The sequence below is a fragment of the Rhineura floridana genome, chromosome 4, assembly GCF_030035675.1.
Source record: "Rhineura floridana isolate rRhiFlo1 chromosome 4, rRhiFlo1.hap2, whole genome shotgun sequence".
Classification (NCBI taxonomy): Eukaryota; Metazoa; Chordata; class Lepidosauria; order Squamata; family Rhineuridae; genus Rhineura; species Rhineura floridana.
In genome coordinates, this window is record NC_084483.1 from 140,583,227 (window position 1) to 140,600,990 (window position 17,764).

Consider the following 17,764-nt stretch of genomic DNA (forward strand, 5'->3'; position numbering starts at 1 on the left):
TTAACAATGTACAGTTCTCCAGTAGCCTTCTCCCAAGGGGACATCACAAAAGGGAAGGGGACTGGGACCCCTCATCCTCCCCTGTAATTTGAGCATCACTTTTGTATAGCATTCCGCACACCATTCTAATGCAGTTCTCCAAACAGTGAGTGAGTTAAAACCATTTTGCTACTAGCTAACCCAATAAACTTAAACTTATCAAAGGGAAGAGATTCTGCATATTTTAATGAAAGATAAAACAACAATATAAACATACACAAATTTACAGAGAAAGGATCAGCTTTAATACATAGGGAGTAAAAGGTGTTCTTTTTGTCTTAAAATATGGTATAAAAATAAATGCAAGAAACATTAACATAGAATATACAGACAACAGACAAAGACACAGACTTCTTTCTTGATGTGAATACATCAGTGAGATGGAACCTTCTGTGCTAATTTATTGTGCAATAGCTGTGATGCCATAGTAGGTATATTTATTAGTATATTCAATTTTTATTTTTACATTTCCTCCAGTTTGTGACTGACAGTATTGTGAATAAACTCTGCCTAACAGAAGCTTTTTTCACTGCACTTCAGCTTGCAGAAAAAAAAGAGACACAGATCCAACTTGATATGAAGGCGAAAGTGAGCAGAGAGTTTTCAAAATGGAGGCATTAAAAGATTAGTGAGTCCCTTGGAGTCTGTAATGCCTTGATATACACAAAAGAAAACAAGTCAGGTCCTTTGCTCATGCAACATCTTGTTCTACTGTCCTCTTGTCTTCAGGCAATTAGTGAGCTACAAAGTATGTATAATGACTGAGTCTGTTTCCATGCTTTAAGGTGATCCTTTTAGTAGGACTGTACTAGACTGGTTAGTCTCTTTGATGTGAGCGATTTCCCCTAAGGAAAAGATAAAAAGAAAGAAAGAAAGAAAGAAAGAAAGAAAGAAAGAAAGAAAGAAAGAAAGAAAGAAAGAAAGAAAGAAAGAAAGAAAGAAAGAAAGAAAGAAAGAAAGAAAGAAAGAAAGAAAGAAAGAAAGAAAGAAAGAAGAGGCATGATCACTGCAAACTCAGTTCATCTCCAAGCATCTACCTTGCTGCAGGTAACTTATTTATTATTTATTTATTACATTTATATACTGCCCCATAGTTGAAGCTCTCTGGGCAGTTTACAACAATTAAAAACGTTAAAACAAATATACAAATTTAATGTTGCATCAGTGACATGTAACCCAGGAACCCAGTTCTTGGACTGTTTCACACATGAATGTTTATTCATCTGATGACTGCTGATATCAAGAGATGGCATACACTTGTAAACTGGCCATTACAGATAAAGGGCCATAGATAAAACTTTCTTATCACCTCAAATGCAAGCTTTCAATTGAGTCAGTTTATGCAGATAGCTACCAGATCGCCAAGTGTATAGTAATCAAGTGCCAAGAACTCAAGTCATGTATATCAATGTGTGGACCTGTACTTGAACACTCTGACCAAATCTAAGTCCAGTGTTAAAATAAGCTTGATTGAGCATGCCACACATTGTACCCATCTGAAGTTATCAAATTGAATTTTGAAGTGTTTTTCAAAACCGTGTTGAATGAATTTCAATAGTCCACTTTAAGTCTCCTCAATCAAAAAACTGGTGTCATTGCTGCCCTCCGCTCCTTCTGGGAGGAAGGGCAGGATAATAATGATGACAATAATAATAATAATAATAATAATAATAATAATAATAATAATAATAATAATAATAATAAAACAGCCTAACTTTCAGCAGCAGCATTCTGGAAACAGCAACCAAGATGTGAGGTTCACTGCCAAAACTTCATATTTCAAGTGTCTGCATTTATATACACACATTTTATGTTTCCAAATTAATTTGAGCTCTACTACTCTACTATATATACACTATAATCCATCAGTTACATCCAGCATTTGTTGTTGTTTGTGTTGGTGGATACATGGCTATAACTTCATCACAGAACTAGACTTTGCTCGTCATTGATTGCATTAACTAGCAAGCATGACATAATGGGCATTTCAGAAAAACACAATGTTTTTTTTATTACGTGAAAAACAAGCTAGTGTGAATTGAAATCATTTAACTTGCAAACCTGAGAGTGACATGCAGCAGTGATTTCTAAATTTTTCAGAAGAGCATGGTTGTGTTGGTTATCAACAAGCAAAGTTTTAAAACAAAAGATTTCAGAGGCTGGAATTCTTGAGAGAAGATGGCTTCCACAACTCTGACTTCTTTTTCTTTTCAGTTTTTACATGTACACCATATGTATCATTTTACATTTTCCTTGCTGTGTGTTCAGCAATACAAGTAAAAGATTTGAAGGTATGGAATGCATTCCTTATTAATTTCCGAAATAAACTGAGGTAATATTTTATTTACTGCTGCTAGTAACTATGCTCTTTGAGATCATGTCATGTAAGTGCTACTGGTCAGATAACCCAACAAACACCACCACATTTGAATCTGCAATGCTCAGATTATTTAGATGATGGGAACAAGCTGAGCAAAAGTATTGCAGTGTTTTGTGTCTTATGCATTACATTTATTGAGTAATCGTTGGTGGCCATTGCATGGCTATAGAGAGGGAGACCTCTTCCTGCCCATATCTTTCAATGCCATGAGGAGACAGCAGAAGCAGGATGCTGCAGCCAGGACACAGTTGCTGAGTGGATGATTGATTCAGTGCCCAGTCAGACATAGGCTGCTAACATTGACCCAGCAATGGTGTGCCTGCTTGGTGTTGACTGCAGCACACGCACACACCCTCAACACTGTTTCCTGGTGCTGAAAGGTAAGGAAGTGGAGACCCTCTCCACCCACTATTGCCACACCATGGCTGCTTACAGTTTTATCTAACAAACCTGCTGGTGCTGTGATTGAGGTTTTGGGGTTATAATGGAAGAGAACTGGTTCAGGGTGCAGAAGGGCAGAGAGAGACACTGTTTATGCTCTGGACCAAGGACTGTTATATTCTGCAAGTATGCCTTATAAAAGGCAGGAGTTTGGCTGAAGAAAAGGAGATGTCCTGAGTGGGTTTATAGGGCTGGATTGTGCAATTTAAACTTGGATTAAAGAGAAAAAAGCACTGTGTTTTGTAAAAAGGCCATAACCTCTTCCTTGACATCCTGCAACATATTTGGTGCTAGCAGATGGGTAAGCAACATCTCACTTGTATACCTCAGTGCGTTTTCACTAGCTACCAATTTTCATAATCACGGAATTTATAACTGAGTGAAACCATGTAGAGGAGAGAGACGGTAACATATCTTCAAGGAAAACTTTCTTACAGTTGTGAACATGATTATCATGTATGAACTGGACACTTTACTAACCTGAAACAGGTCTTACCAAGTTTATTCCTCCATAGCATGAGTACCATGAAGAAATATATAATTTACATTTGGTTCTTTACAAAATGACCAAAAAACATGCTGTGTCCCCACCCAAATCTCATGCTGGGGCAGATAGAAAGCTTGACCAACCCAAGGCATAGGTTCTGGATACCAGATGTCCAGGCCCTGATCTAAACTGCTCCAAGCAGCCTCAACAGGATTGCTGTCTATTTGGTGGACTTTTGGCCATACTCTATCCCAGAGGTAGCCAAGGTGGTGCCCTCCAGATGTTATCAGACTCCCATCATCCATGACCTTAATTGGCTATAAAGTTGGCTATTCTTTATATAAGATTACAGGTGTGCCTAGAGTTTGCTGGGGCTTGGTCATCTATACTATCACAGGGAGGGGAGAAGGGAATCATATCATTATGGCACAGCAGTTTTGTTATGCCATGAAGTTACATCCTCACAGCCATTGAAAAAGAGGAAATCTCCAAAGCTCAGAGGTTTCCTAGCTTGGGAAAACTTTCTTCTGATCTTCCTATGTTTTGATTTTGGTTGATTGATGGCACTTTACTGTATGTTTTGTTTTAGTATGCTATTCACCACTTCGCAGACCTTTGGGCTGAGAAGTGGTATACAAATACACCATAATAATGATAACTAATATTACTATTGATAATAATGTTGTATGGCTTTGAATTTTTGTTCAGCAGTATATCTATAATAATAAAAGAGAGTTTCAATTATACATCTCCAATTATTATAATGTTGGCTTTATAGACCCTTTCCCCACCCACCCCCAGACGATACAGAACTCACAGAATAACATGCTCTGGCAAAACCACCATGCAAAAATAGGGGTTTTTGTTTCAAACTCCCCACTAATGATTTATTTTTGTGTGGCTGGCAATTAGGGGCACAATTCATGAAGACATCTTAGTGTGCAAGGCCCATTGAAATGAATAGGATCTGAGTGAGAGCATGAAAAAACCCCAAATCCAGCTTAATTCTTAAATGTATATTGTACTGTTCTTACTTTGTAAGATATGAGTTCACCTAAATACCAATCTCCAACCCTCCCCCACTTTTTATTTATTTTTAGCTCACAAAGACTATTCCAGATAATGTTGTTCATGAACTCTACTTGCTCCATTGTCCTTCACAATATTAAAATCTACTTTAGGATGTATTTTAAGCCTTGCTTATTTGGAAGTTATTAAAGAAATAATTTGGGAATACTGTTTGTTAATCCCTTAGGAAGAAACTGAAAACAAAAACCATGATCTTTGCTGATGTTCTGTACAGATGACTACTTCAGAACACACAACTTCATTAAAGCCACAATACATCACACTTACACACGCACACACACTTGCACACATGAAATGCACATGATTCAGCAGTGTCAACAAACTGGAGTATAAGCCAAGATCTTTCTACCTCTTTTCACAACAGGTTAGAGCTCGCTCTCAGTGTTGGTGTACAGTTTTTATGGCATGGGAAAATTGGGATGTTTCTGCCCTACAAAAATAAATGTGTTGAATGCTTTAGTTTGAACTTTCACAATGTTGAAAAAAGTGATCCAAAGTCATTGGCACATTTATAAAAACAAAAAACCTCCAAAACAAATGCAACATTTTTTTAAAAGGATGGCTTGAGGTAAAAAAATAATGCAGAGTGAAATGTAATCAATTCAATTATTTTATACTTTAATAATCTCTCTCTCTTCTTTTTTAAAAGGAAAAGATTCAGATTTTGTTTCCAGAAAAGAGCAGGTGTGGACAGGTTGCCTGCTTAAGCTGCTCCTGCCATTTAAACCAGCCTTCCCCAATCTGGTGCTCTCCAGATGTTACTAGACTACAACTACCATAATCCTGGACCATTGGCCATGTTGGCTGGGGCTGATAGAAGCTGGAGTCCAACATTTGGAGGAGAGCAGGTTGGAGGAGGCTCACTTAAACTATTCAAAATAATAGGGCCTGTATTAAAGCAGGGCTTGGTGACTTGTGTAGACTGTCGCCCAAATACCATCTGAGGAAAATCTGTTAACCGTAAGGCTTACAAGGTTATGAACTTACCACACTGCGTGTGAATTTCTCAAAAGATGTTCGACGATCCAATGTGTTTCCAAACTTAAAGTGAAAGAAAAAAAATAAAAAAGGAAACAAAAGAAAAGAAGCAAAAAAGAACAGGCCATGGGGAAAAGAAAGAAACAATAAAGCAATGGGCTGCTAAAACACAAAGCTCATGTACAAATCACAAAGCAAAAGCAAGTGTAGGAGAAGATGTAAATGCTTGCAGAAAAATTATGGGAAAGCTTTGCAATTTTTCACCTGACCCAGCAAGGTCAACCTGGACGCAGAAGCAGGCTTACAGGACCATACTTCCCTTCTGAATATGATTGCACACATATGATTGAAAAGAGTGTGGCTAGGATGGGAGAATCTTGTCCAGCACTCAGGAGTGCATGCAAAGTGCTACTGTATGGTTCTTGCACCACTGAGTAGATGTATAGCACAGTCAGCTTTGACCATGCTGATCATCTGGGAAGTAGAGCACCAGTGCATGCAGTAATCTCTGGAAGTGAGCCTTTGGTTAGATATGTCTGTCAAGTGGATCAAACTGGTATAATATATACAGTATATATATAAATGACCAGACATTTACAAAAACAATAAAATCATCTGTATTACAGAATCTCTGGCTTGTTTTACATCTCCATTTTAAATATACTAATAGCAATGTAATAGGGGTAGGTAAGGGTGAGGAAAGGTAGCTTGGTTTTAGGTTATTCTATAGGCACATAGGGTGTTAAATGTAAGGACCAAACTACAGGTAATATTAAGTTCCATATATCTTTCTCTAAATAGCAGTAGTGGCAGCCCCAATCAGAACTGGGAGGATGGCACTGGTGAAAGGGTGGGGAAGTATAACCTTTTATGGTCTCAAGAAAAATGTCCCCAAAACTGTAATTAGTCCATTGAAGTCAAGAGGAACTTCTCTTCCATGGCATATAGCAACTTCAGAAGACAGGAACATAGTGGGAAAGGAAAGGGTTAAGCCTCAGTCTCCCAAAGTCCCAATCCTGATTGCCCACCCACACACCCCTGCTGTTCAGAGTTTTAAAAAGATATAAAGAACATTATTTAATGAGTGTAGCATGACATGTAGTTTGAAGCCTGGCCTTCCAAAGGATAGAGTATCCAATGAACATCAATGATTTAGGTAAAGACCTTATGATATTGGTAATTTTATTCTCAATCCCTTTCCTAATAATTCATAACGCTGATTTTCCTTTGTTTTTTTGTATTGCCACTGAACACTGAGTCAACAAGTTCAAGCCCAACCCCATCTTTGTTGAGATCATGCGTAGTGTTGACTGGGACAGTGGGTGGGTAGACACAGATTTGCTTTATCTGCTCTCTCTTAGATGTTTTTAATTCATTGCATTTTTATTTCCTATTCTGTTGTTTCATTGACGTGAGATTTTTTCTATTTTTTTAATGAGCAACTCTTCAGATGCCCTCCTCAAACCAATGACACAAATATCTGTATTTGTCCAAATTCGTTCACTGTGAAGAGCAATGCAAAGAATTAAATTAGATTCTCTGCAGTCTCCCTTTCTCCTTTAGTTATCCTTAACACCTCTGTCATTTAAAGGGTTGGCCTACTGCCTATCTTATTTGTTTTCTGTCCCTTGTATCAACATTCATTTCAATGAGGTTTACACAAAGGAGCCTCCCAATGGACATGCACTAGAGCTAGATGACACACTTGTAACTAGGCTCTGGAATATGGCAACAGACATAATGGAAAGAGAATCAGAATTTCCAGTAATCTATAAATAATGGAATATTATGCTGCAATCTTAGCACCCTTGTGAGTGATGGGAATAAGCTCCATTGAGCTTAATGGGATTTACTTCCAAGTAACCATGCATTATAGGGTCTTAAATGCATTTAAGGTAAAATTATTTCATAAGATATGAAGTGAAAATGACTACATAACCAAGTTTATTCCAAGTTTACTAGAAATATTTGACCTATTCATAAAATATTTTAGTCCTAATTTAGTCCTTTGATTCCTAGATGAACTTCATGATCGACTTTATCAAGATGGAACTGATTAGTTCAACATATTCAGTCATGCAAATATGCAAGACATATACACATCAGCCCTCCAGTATTTGTGTGATGCTCAAACTTAACTAACCTTTTCATCTACCAGATATGCAACTGAATTACTCAAGAAGAGAAAGTAGCCAATATGGTAGCAAGGAGAAGCCACCACTGAAATAGTGGAAAGACATAGACAAGATGGATCAATACCTTCTTCTTGGCCTGTAGCAGTTCCTGGTAGGCACTGGATCGTATAAAACGAGGATATGAATCACTTTTCATCAATTTGTAAATGTGCTCCTAAGACATTTAAAGAAATATATGAAAGTTTAAATGACACAAAATACTGTTTGTGATAGGATACAAAAAAAGATACCACAGCTTACTATATGCCTGTTTATGTTAAATAAAGTTCTATGGATATATCAAAGCATTCTATGCTTGCTGCACTGGGTGGGCACATCTGTATTGCACCTGACAATGTGAGAAGTTAGTGAACAGGGTCAGACATCCCACAGTCCACTACCACAGCAGTCTAATGGCTATGGGAATGCTCTCATCAAGCTGGCACTGACAAAGTGTTGTTCCAGCAAAAGGCACAGCAAAGATTTACTGTAGGGTTTTGAATAGCAGCTCACCCAACTTGCTTTTACAAAATTCTGTTGTAGCAGTTGTGTTGCAGGAAACAAGCACTTGCTGGGCAAGAGCTTCAGGAGGGCATGGCCTATGACTTGGTCCTTGGTGACTGATTTCCTTAAGGTCCACACCGACGGACTGTTTACAGAAAATACATTGATGTGAGATTGCTGCCCAACTGCTGTGTGTGGCACTATCACTCTGAGCATGCTCTGAAGCAATACTGCAAGATCACAGATAGGATTGGAAAAAGGAATGTTAAAAGCCAAGGATGGATGGTTGATGTTTCGTCAATGCAAGCTAATATTTGGAGAGATACAGAGATCACTCTGAAATACAAAAGCCCTCCTTCCCCTCACCAAATTGGCAGGGCGGAGGGGGTACTGAAGGTTTGACAACAGTGACAAAGTGAGACACTAGAGGCAGAGACAGCTGAACTGTGAAGTGAAGACATCTAGCTGGTATCTCTCAGGGTGTGTGTGTGTGTGTGTGTGGATCTGATGTTGGCAGTAGATCTACTGCATGCAAGGAATGCTCATTTGTAAATAAACCAAATGCTACAAAACACCATTAGTCTCCATTGATATTTCTTCCCATCAGAAGGCAAAGCCATGTAGTGCTGCCCTGGGATTGCTCTCCATTTGGGGATGTGTGGAGCATATAATATTGTGCACTTTGCATATGCAAAAGTGTTAACAATTAGCCATAAGTTGCACACATGGAAGCTATTGTTTTTAACACCGCTCTCACATACATAATAACTCCATAGCATGTGTCCTCTATGAGGAATTTTATGCCTTGAACTAATGGGTATACTGTACCAAAACATCTGTGAAGATGTATGTGGTAAACATTTTCTGTATGTTGGCTAGGATAGACTCACAAAGGGCAGTAAGAGCAGGAGAATATGTCAGTAACATGTAATTGCCATACTATGTTTATAGGAATGTGGGCGTTCCTACAGGCTATAAACAAAAGTCACTCCAATCCAGCAATTCTCTTCTATGCTAAGTAGGGACATTGCAATTGTTAAAACAGCTATGGGATATTGCTATGCACAATCCACTACTCTGACATCCACATCTAGAAACAAGCTGGGAGTCCTAGCACACACAGATAAGAAAGGATTGTCATGTTGATTATTTCCATATGCACAAGACGCACAAGTCAGTCAGTCCATCTCAAGCATCTTTGTATCTAATTACTTTGCATCCAAATTCCTTAGAAATGTGCAGCATCAACAATAAAGACATGATAAAAGCTACAAAGTTGTTCTGCTCAGAAAAAGCGCTATGTAAAGATGTATTCTGAGCTTTTGAGCATGGAAAAATATTTTCTCAAAATCATTACTTACTGTATGTGGACCATGTGTGTGCATGGTGGAAATGGGGATTATGGAACCGAGGAGAAGGTCTTTAGAAAAGGATGGTACTAAGGAGGGGTTTGAAGGGAGCCCATCCATGGAAGGTTCACACATAGGGGAAATTTTCGCAAGGGAGAATTGGTAGATTTTTGCTAGAAAACATGAGACCCTGAGCAGCTGAGGGGTTTTGAAAGAACAGGGACATGACAAAGGACAAAAGATAGGGTGGGGCAAGAACATGGAGAGCTTAAAGGTCTGTGAGAAGTAAAGAAGTCTGTGTAAAGAAGTCTGTGAGAGACAAAATTGTATCTAAAACCAAAATCCCCTCTTATCTTTAGATGGTTGATTGCTGCAGTTATCCATTTCTAATACAGTAGAACTACCATTAACAAATGAGCTTTTTTAAAAGCAAAAACTGTTCATCTCAATGCAACCAATGACCTTAACTACATGTACCATAAGTAAATATAGAACAATCCCCTGCACCAAACCACTTATCTAATCTCTCCTGCCTACCTGCCTCCACACTGAGTCAATTAAGAATACTTGCATCAAAAATATGACTACAGACAGCCATCTAGTGGCATAAAAATAGCATTGGTTGTGTATGTTTTGTAAATTTAAGGGTTCAGAAACACATTATAGCATTTTATGTACCAAGACTGGAATTGCTCCCAACCTAGGACCTCCTTCTGATCCTTTAATGTCCTGCCTTTCAGGCAGCTGCTGTGATTGACTCTGTAACACTTCACAGCTGTGTCACACCCCTTCCACCTTGCCTGTGTTTTTGTTTGAGCAAGCTGGGACAGGAATGATGTGGGAGGCAGTGGCACCCTTCATGTTCTCTCAACAATCACCTTATACTTTTCCTGAATTACATTTGCCGTTTTACTGCTCATTCCCCCAGTTTGAAGAGATCCTTTTGGAGCTCTTCACAATCCCATTTTGTTGAAAACACCCTGAACAATCTGGTGTCATCAGAACGTTTGCTCTAAAAGCTGGCGTGGTCTAGTGATAAGACTATGAATTATGAGTTGGAGTACCCTGGTTCAAATTTCAGGTTAGCACAAGTTGACTAGTTAGCTTCAGGCAGTATTTCTTCTCCTGAGCCCTCTAATATTATGATAGAGATAATAATATATTGTCCAGTTTGACAATATTCTTATACAGATTGAATGAACATACAGTATGTGCTTTGAACATCTTAGAAAAGTGTTATTTTTTCTAAAAAAAACCCATTCACTGAAATAATGTCTTGAATATGCTTAAGTATGACTGAATCATGCCCTTTTAGAAAAAGTGGCTAGCAAGCGAATCATTAAAACAACTTGTGGGTCTTAGATGGCGGCACATTGGGTCTATGGCATGTCATGCGAATCCTGAACATTCTGCCAATGATACATTTAGAAAACTGGAAATGGACTGAAGAACTTTTCATAGGTTTCCACGCCTGTATATCTCCATAGTTTATTTAGATATGAATGGAATTTGCAAACCTGAGCATCGTCAAATGTGTACCGCCCTGGTTCTTTTACATTCTGTGTGGTTTTGTCATAACTTTTTGAATCTAGGTTAATGGCACTCGGTGCTCCAGGGGCAAGAAATTCTTGCCAGATTTCCTGCACTCTCACAGGGACTTCCCGTATTGGTCTCTTCTTCAGATCTTCTACTGCTAACCAGAACCTATACAGGGAAATGTGGAAACATTACTTATGAAGCTAGATTTCAGTATCACTTGCCCCAACAGCATCTTTCTATTTAAACTTATAAAATGTGCATTTAAAATATATATTTGGAGAATTTATGAAAGCACCATAGTGGTCATAAAATCACCATCTCCCAGCTCATGGCTGGATGGGAATCAGCATTGTGCTTAATGGATCCCTCTTGACTCTTTCAACTTTCCCAATTGGTTGCATGTGTGGGGAATATTCTTTGAAAAGGAGGTGTTACCATTCACCCAGTTATTTTTCTCTTCCCTAGGAGCACAGCCCACAAATTACTCATCCTTTAGCGGGGAGGGGAGGGGAGGCTATGATGTCCTCCTGCACTCATAGCTATGCTGGGGGAGGGAGTATTGTGCCTTTAAAGATGCCTACAACTAATACATTGTGTTACACTAGGAGAACCTGTTGATGGACTCCAAATTTCGTCAATCTCACCCTGTATGGCGAATGATTAGGGATAATGGGGGTTGTAGTCCAACATCGTCTTGGTGGGTGGGCATAGGTTACCCAACCCAGTTTTACACACAAACAGAATTCTTGACTGAAGGAAACTTTGCAGCTCATGTGGAAGATGGCTGGTGAACTACCAGGGGAAGGGAACCTAGTACCATTTCAAGACATTTCAAGGCAGTGGCAGAAGCATGGGGAGTTCTACTTCAGCACTGTTGAGGTATGCCATGATCTGTACCTGTTGCTGCTGCCATTGAATGATGTTCAAAAGTTGCAAGAAATCATCCTTTATCAATATCTGTCTCACATACAAAGCATTTCCTTTTCTACAAACATCTCTTTTCTCAAACTCCAAATTCACTATTTCATCCAGTAATCTTACTGTCCTTCTAAACCCCTGAAAACACATACACATATTTCCATGAACATTACCTGAAACCATTGATAATTCTTAGTAAGGTACAGCATTAACCACATGCTTAAGAAATTGTTCCATTTATGGCCTGCCAGTATGCAACAAAGTGGTTTATATGCATACATGGATTGACTGTCAATTTCCTCATCCAGATACTGCCCCTCCTGGCACATCAAATCCTGCTCCAATGGCTAGCCCAATCTTCAGTACTGGCTTTTCAGGGGGAACATCTTGGTGATGGAATGAGTGTGCATGTGTGTAGTGCATATGTGGAACACATGCACATCCCTTTGGATGAACTGTACATCTTCCTGGAGCATTTCACATAAGAGCTCTTATACATTTCTTGAAACAGGTCTCAGGAGAATTAAACAAGACATGGGTTCTAAAGAACAGAAGGATATATAACTACTGTCCTGTGTAGATCATAAAGTATCACATAGCAGTTCCTATTTATGTCATAATCACCCCACCATTGGTGATAAGTTCAAACACTGACATGCTGTTTTTATAAGATTCCTATGACTATAGATCCCACTAATTACATCTTGCAAATAGGGATGCAAAGCGTCTATTCCCTTATTTTTACCAATTTAGTGTCTCAAATGTCATTTGAACATGGGGGAAATACCATATGGACAGAGAGATGACTAATAGGATGATTTGACTACAATCTCTGGCAAAATTATCTGGCTAGACTCTCAGGAAGTTTGAATTAGTCTCTTTAGAAATATTAGTTTCTAGTTCTATGCCTGTAATGGGACAAATCAAGAAGGAGAACATTACTACAAGCAAAGCAAACTTCTTACCTTAAATTCTCTGAGCTGAATTCAGACTCCAAGTATTTGAGAAACTGTTCTCTTCCTACTGGGTCTTTCAGGGCTTCATCCATGCCAAATCCCCATCGTTTTACTCTTTGCTGATTTGGCTCTTTACTGAAAAGGGGGAAGGGTTTTTCAGAGACAGAGTTAAGGCTTTAGTTTTTCAAAAATGGCTTCATCAGTTATGTACATGCTAAAGCTCAATTATTAGTTTTCCATTTTCTGAAATGGCACTTTATAGAAAATTGTATCAGATAAGTCTAGGGGCTGCTGCCAACCTTATTTTTTTCCTTACAGGGAGGTAATTTCCATCACCTCCATCTTGAAAAGACAGGTATACACCATCAGAATGAGTGTTTAATTTGTTGCTGAGTTTGTTTTGAAAAGATGATGCATGCAATGTAAATTGGCTTTAAGGGTAATTAGCCCTGAAGCTAATTTAATGATGCGTAAAAAGCAGTAAAACACACACTAAGACTACAACTGTAGAGTATACTGGTGACTAATGATATCTTTCTAAAGATAAAAATGGTGATGGTTTATGAAAAGCGATGGTTCATAAACTGGCATCAGCTTGGCTTCTTGACCAAGGAAAGTGCTTGAGTGTGTTGCTTTTTGTTCCACTGTTGCTGTGCTATGTTACTCCTCAGAAGCCACAATATTTTTAGGATCCACCCATGACACTTCCTCCATCCCATATTTCTCATTTCTTGCTTCACAACTTTGTGCAATACTGCTGATGTAGCTAATCCTGGAATAAAGGTAGTGCCTGATCACACAGCAGATGGAGAGAAAGCTTCAGTTTCCTGCTACGTAACTGGCCAGCACTTTGCTTTTGTTTCTAAAGGGATCATAGGTAAGCCCTGATGTCCAAGCCATGATCCTTGATTTTCCTTTTATTAGGTGTGGGGAAACATGGAGTGTGAATGACTGTGAATTTCAGCTTGAAACAATTATTTCTCTATCTCTATTTAAACTGAATTTTCAAACCAAGCCTTGCTGAAGAAGTACCATTTGTCTGAAAATAAGGCATAGGTCCAAATCGCACACAACATACCTTGCTTCTGCTTCCCAGAAAGTAGTATCATCTGACAACCAAGGATTAGATGGGTCAGGTGGCACCAGAAATGGATCATATTCCACATACTGTTCAGTATAAGCTAATAAACTAGAAAAAAACAAAAATAATCTGACATTTTCATAACATGATTGCTACTATTACTGTTAATATTATTGTTAGTATCTTGTTTTCATTGGGTAACTTACTCTGTGATTTAAAAAAAAAGGTTTTGGAGAAGATTATAACAAAATTCAGTATTCTTGTGTCAGTACCATCTGGTATCTGGTAAAGAATGTGGTAGAACTGAAAGTAATCAACAGGAAATAAATAGTAACATACATACCTTTCTGCAACCTTTGACATTTTTAATCGGTGTCTATCTAGCTGTACTTGCCAATACTTTATCTACAAAACGCAAAAACAGAAGACCAAAATAAAATAATTGCTGAACCGTGTTTTTCAGATGCTCTAACTTTTGAATAAGTAGAATTTTATTTGATCTAAGAAAAAAATGGGAATCCTGCATATGAACTGCATGCTCAGTTCTGGCCCTTGTGCATAGGGCTGGTTATAAATCAAACCAACTGAATGAACAATCCAACCCAAAGTGTAATCTGGAAACTTTAAAATCAATGGGACCTTTGTTGCTGAATCCAAGGAAAGGTGTATGTATGGTAATCTTAAACTTAATTGTGACCCAGCTGCAACTAGACGTGACATCCAGGAGCAATGATCACCATAAGACAAGACAACAGTGTCAAAGCTGCAGCCAAGGCTGGCTTATATAGCCCAGATGTGAACTAGAGAGAGAAAATCTTCACTCCAGTCTGCACCCTAGATCCCATCCCCAGGAACAGCTGGGTGCTCTGATTGATCCCCATGCCCAGAGCCTGCCCAAGCAGCAGTGTGGAAATGCAGACCATTTGCCACCACACATCAGAAGCTCAGTGTGGACCCACCACAAAATGATGGCAAGGTGATAATTCTCCCATTGCAATAAGGGCTCAAATGTGTTCACCTCTGGGAAATTTTTACCCTAAAAGCTAAGGTTCTTCCCCCCCCCCTCCCCAATTCTGTATTAAGAATGTAATGGCACGATTCAGACAAAGCTAAGCATTTTGGAACTGATTATGCAATCTGTTTAAATCTCTTCCACTGAAATTCTGGAACTTCAACTTCTACAAATATTAAGAGCTCTGGATTGAGACTTTAATGCATTCTGTTTGGAATAACAAAATTTAGCATTTCACGTGCTCAAAGCACTTAATGACTATGAACTAATCCTTACAACAGTCTGGTAAGGTAAAACAGCATTATCCTTTTCATATTGTGGATGGAATTTGCCTAAGGCCACACTAAGCGAGTTATGGATGAGGTGAAATTTGAAGGAGGCACCTAACATACAGCCCTATGCTTAGCCACTAAAATACAGCAGTTCAGCAGCTCTCTTTGCAACATAATCAATCAGCCTTTTGCAGTCAAAATATCCCTCCTTTCCAGCTTAGGTATCCTCATTTTGTACATATATGGATCCACTGGTTCTATAAATTGCATAAATTCTTATATAAGTAATAGGCAGTAGATTCCTATAAGCAATTGAAGAGTTTCTTGGCAAAATAATGTTTCGTTATGTATCTTAAGAAAAATACTCTTTTAAAGCTAAACAGGAAAAATGTCTCTCTGCGTGTGTGATGCAATGCCATTTTCAATGGCATACTTCCCCCCTTGCTCCTGTGTATGTCTCCTTCCACTGACAGCCCTCATCACAGGCCCCAGTCCTGCATGCACAAAGCTGTGCTCATATAGAAAGTGCTACGCTTATGCATTTCCGTGCACAGGGGACCAACTGGATTGTCCTCTAGATTTGATCATCTTATCTCTGTTTCATGTTATATCTGGATTTCCAGATATATTGTGATGGACAGAAATATATTGTCCAGTTCTGATGTGTTTTTTTTAAGTATTCTGGAGACCTTGTTCAAAATAAGTGGGTCGCAAACCTTTTGACGCAATTCCTCTTCTGTGGGTGGTTTAGTTTCTGGCACGGGTATGGGTGTAGGACTGTGACTTCGAATGTCATTCTGTAATCCATAAACAGACTGTATGTAAACATTGAAAGAGAGAAATTAGTATCTTGGCACTGTTTTGTCATGCATAGATAGATAATAATGCTTATATTTAAACAAAACATTCAGTACATGAACTCTGTAAGCCCTGTTTCAATATTTTAAATTACCATGCATTAATAAATTGACTTGTGCCATACTATGATAATAAGACCATGCAGCCTACCAACTCATTCTCTGGTGAGTTCTCTCATGATCGATTGATTGATTTTATTTAACAACATTTATATACTGCTTGAATGTAAAGACCTCCAAGTAGTTTACAAAAAACATCAAAATTATCAGTTAAAAACAAGTAATTAAAAACATATTTAAAACAATTAAATAGCTACTAACTAAAAAGATTAAAACAGATTTATGTGTCTGGAAAGGCTTGCCTAAACAGAAAAGTTTTAAGCAGGCACCGAAAGGAATACAGTGAAGGAGCTTGCCTGATGTCACACATGTCAGCAATCTGGCTGCAGCATTCTGCAGTAATTGCAGTGTCTGGGTGAAGTGCAAGGGAAGCCCCACATAAGTGCATTGCAGTAATCCAGACTTGAAGTCACCAGTGCCTGAACTACTGTGGCCAAGCTCTCCCAAGTCCGGGAATGATGGTATAGCATGATCTACTGTATCATTCTGCCAACTAGTAAGGAGGATTTTACTACACAGCATAGGACATTGCCTTGAATCAAGTCAGACCATTGGTCTCTCCAATTCAGTACAGCCTACACTGAGCTGGCAATGACTCTCCAGAGTTTCAGACAGAAGTCTTTTTTAGCCCTACCTGCAGATGCCAGGAAATGAACCTGAGACCTTTTGATGCAATGCATGTGCTGCACCATCGAGCTATGGCTCTTCCTTCTGTGGTCATAGACCCATTGTAAAAAGAAACTGGAGCAACAGCCTCCAAATAGCATGGAATATTACATATAGCATAAAAATACAAACCAGACATACAAAACTTTACATCCATTCAAAACTAACTCTGAGATCATCCGAGCCCTTATCTGGATTACTAAACTTTAAAAAGGGGCTACCTTTTTAGTAATTCCTGATAGCCCTCATACACTTTCTTCCAGTGGAGTCTGCTCTCAAAGACCCATATGCTTATTTCTTTGCTTGACACATGCTTTAGTTTTCTCATAACGCAGTGAGAATGTCCACAGAAATTCCCAAAAGATGTATTTTATGCAGAATAATTTTTCCAGGAGTTCATGAAAAAATCTATAGATAATGAATTTTTGAAAACAGTTCCCATGAGATTGCACCTCAAGATTCAGAACTACACTCCCTACACATTTAGGGTTTTTAAAAAATCTCATAAAATATCCTTTTATCTTCTCTAAAGTGTTAAAAATGCCCCCCCATCCAAATAGCAACTCCAAGCAACAACTGGGCTACAATCTTGGCCCTAGAAATCTGGGGGATGGCTGGAACAAACTTCCATCTTTAGTATAATAAACAAATAAATAATAGCCTGTGAGCCAATTATACCTTAAGTCTATAGCTTGTTTTATGTGTGTTTTCCATATTAATGAGGAGTGAAAGAATCCCCAAGTACTGAAAGGTTCTTGCTTGCTCCAACAGATCCATATACCTCTTATCTACTATAAATTTTGGAAAGTTGTTTTTTTTTCCGCTATGCACTTGGACACCTCTTAAGATATCATAATCAAATTTTGCATGATGTTCCTGAGATCAAGGAGAAGGTTTTTGTC

At 38.5% G+C, this 17,764-nt stretch overlaps 1 protein-coding gene across 3 annotated transcripts in view; it reads right to left on the bottom strand.

The window, feature by feature from the left end:
• Positions 1–281: 281 nt before the first annotated feature.
• The window catches only part of RGS7 (regulator of G protein signaling 7), a 186,542-nt gene continuing 169,059 nt past the window's right edge, over positions 282–17,764 (bottom strand). The window contains exons 10-17 of one of the 3 annotated variants that reach the window (XM_061624592.1): positions 15,936–16,034; positions 14,279–14,340; positions 13,933–14,043; positions 12,864–12,989; positions 10,959–11,145; positions 7,674–7,763; positions 5,424–5,477; positions 282–884 (exon numbers count right to left, since the gene is read on the bottom strand). In XM_061624592.1, the coding sequence (XP_061480576.1) occupies positions 834–884; positions 5,424–5,477; positions 7,674–7,763; positions 10,959–11,145; positions 12,864–12,989; positions 13,933–14,043; positions 14,279–14,340; positions 15,936–16,034 (780 nt within the window). In that variant the 3' untranslated portion in view covers positions 282–833. Of the gene's footprint in view, positions 885–4,791; positions 4,867–5,423; positions 5,478–7,673; positions 7,764–10,958; positions 11,146–12,863; positions 12,990–13,932; positions 14,044–14,278; positions 14,341–15,935; positions 16,035–17,764 lie in introns of those variants that run through there. The other 2 variants (XM_061624591.1, XM_061624593.1) reach the window with 2 other exon arrangements.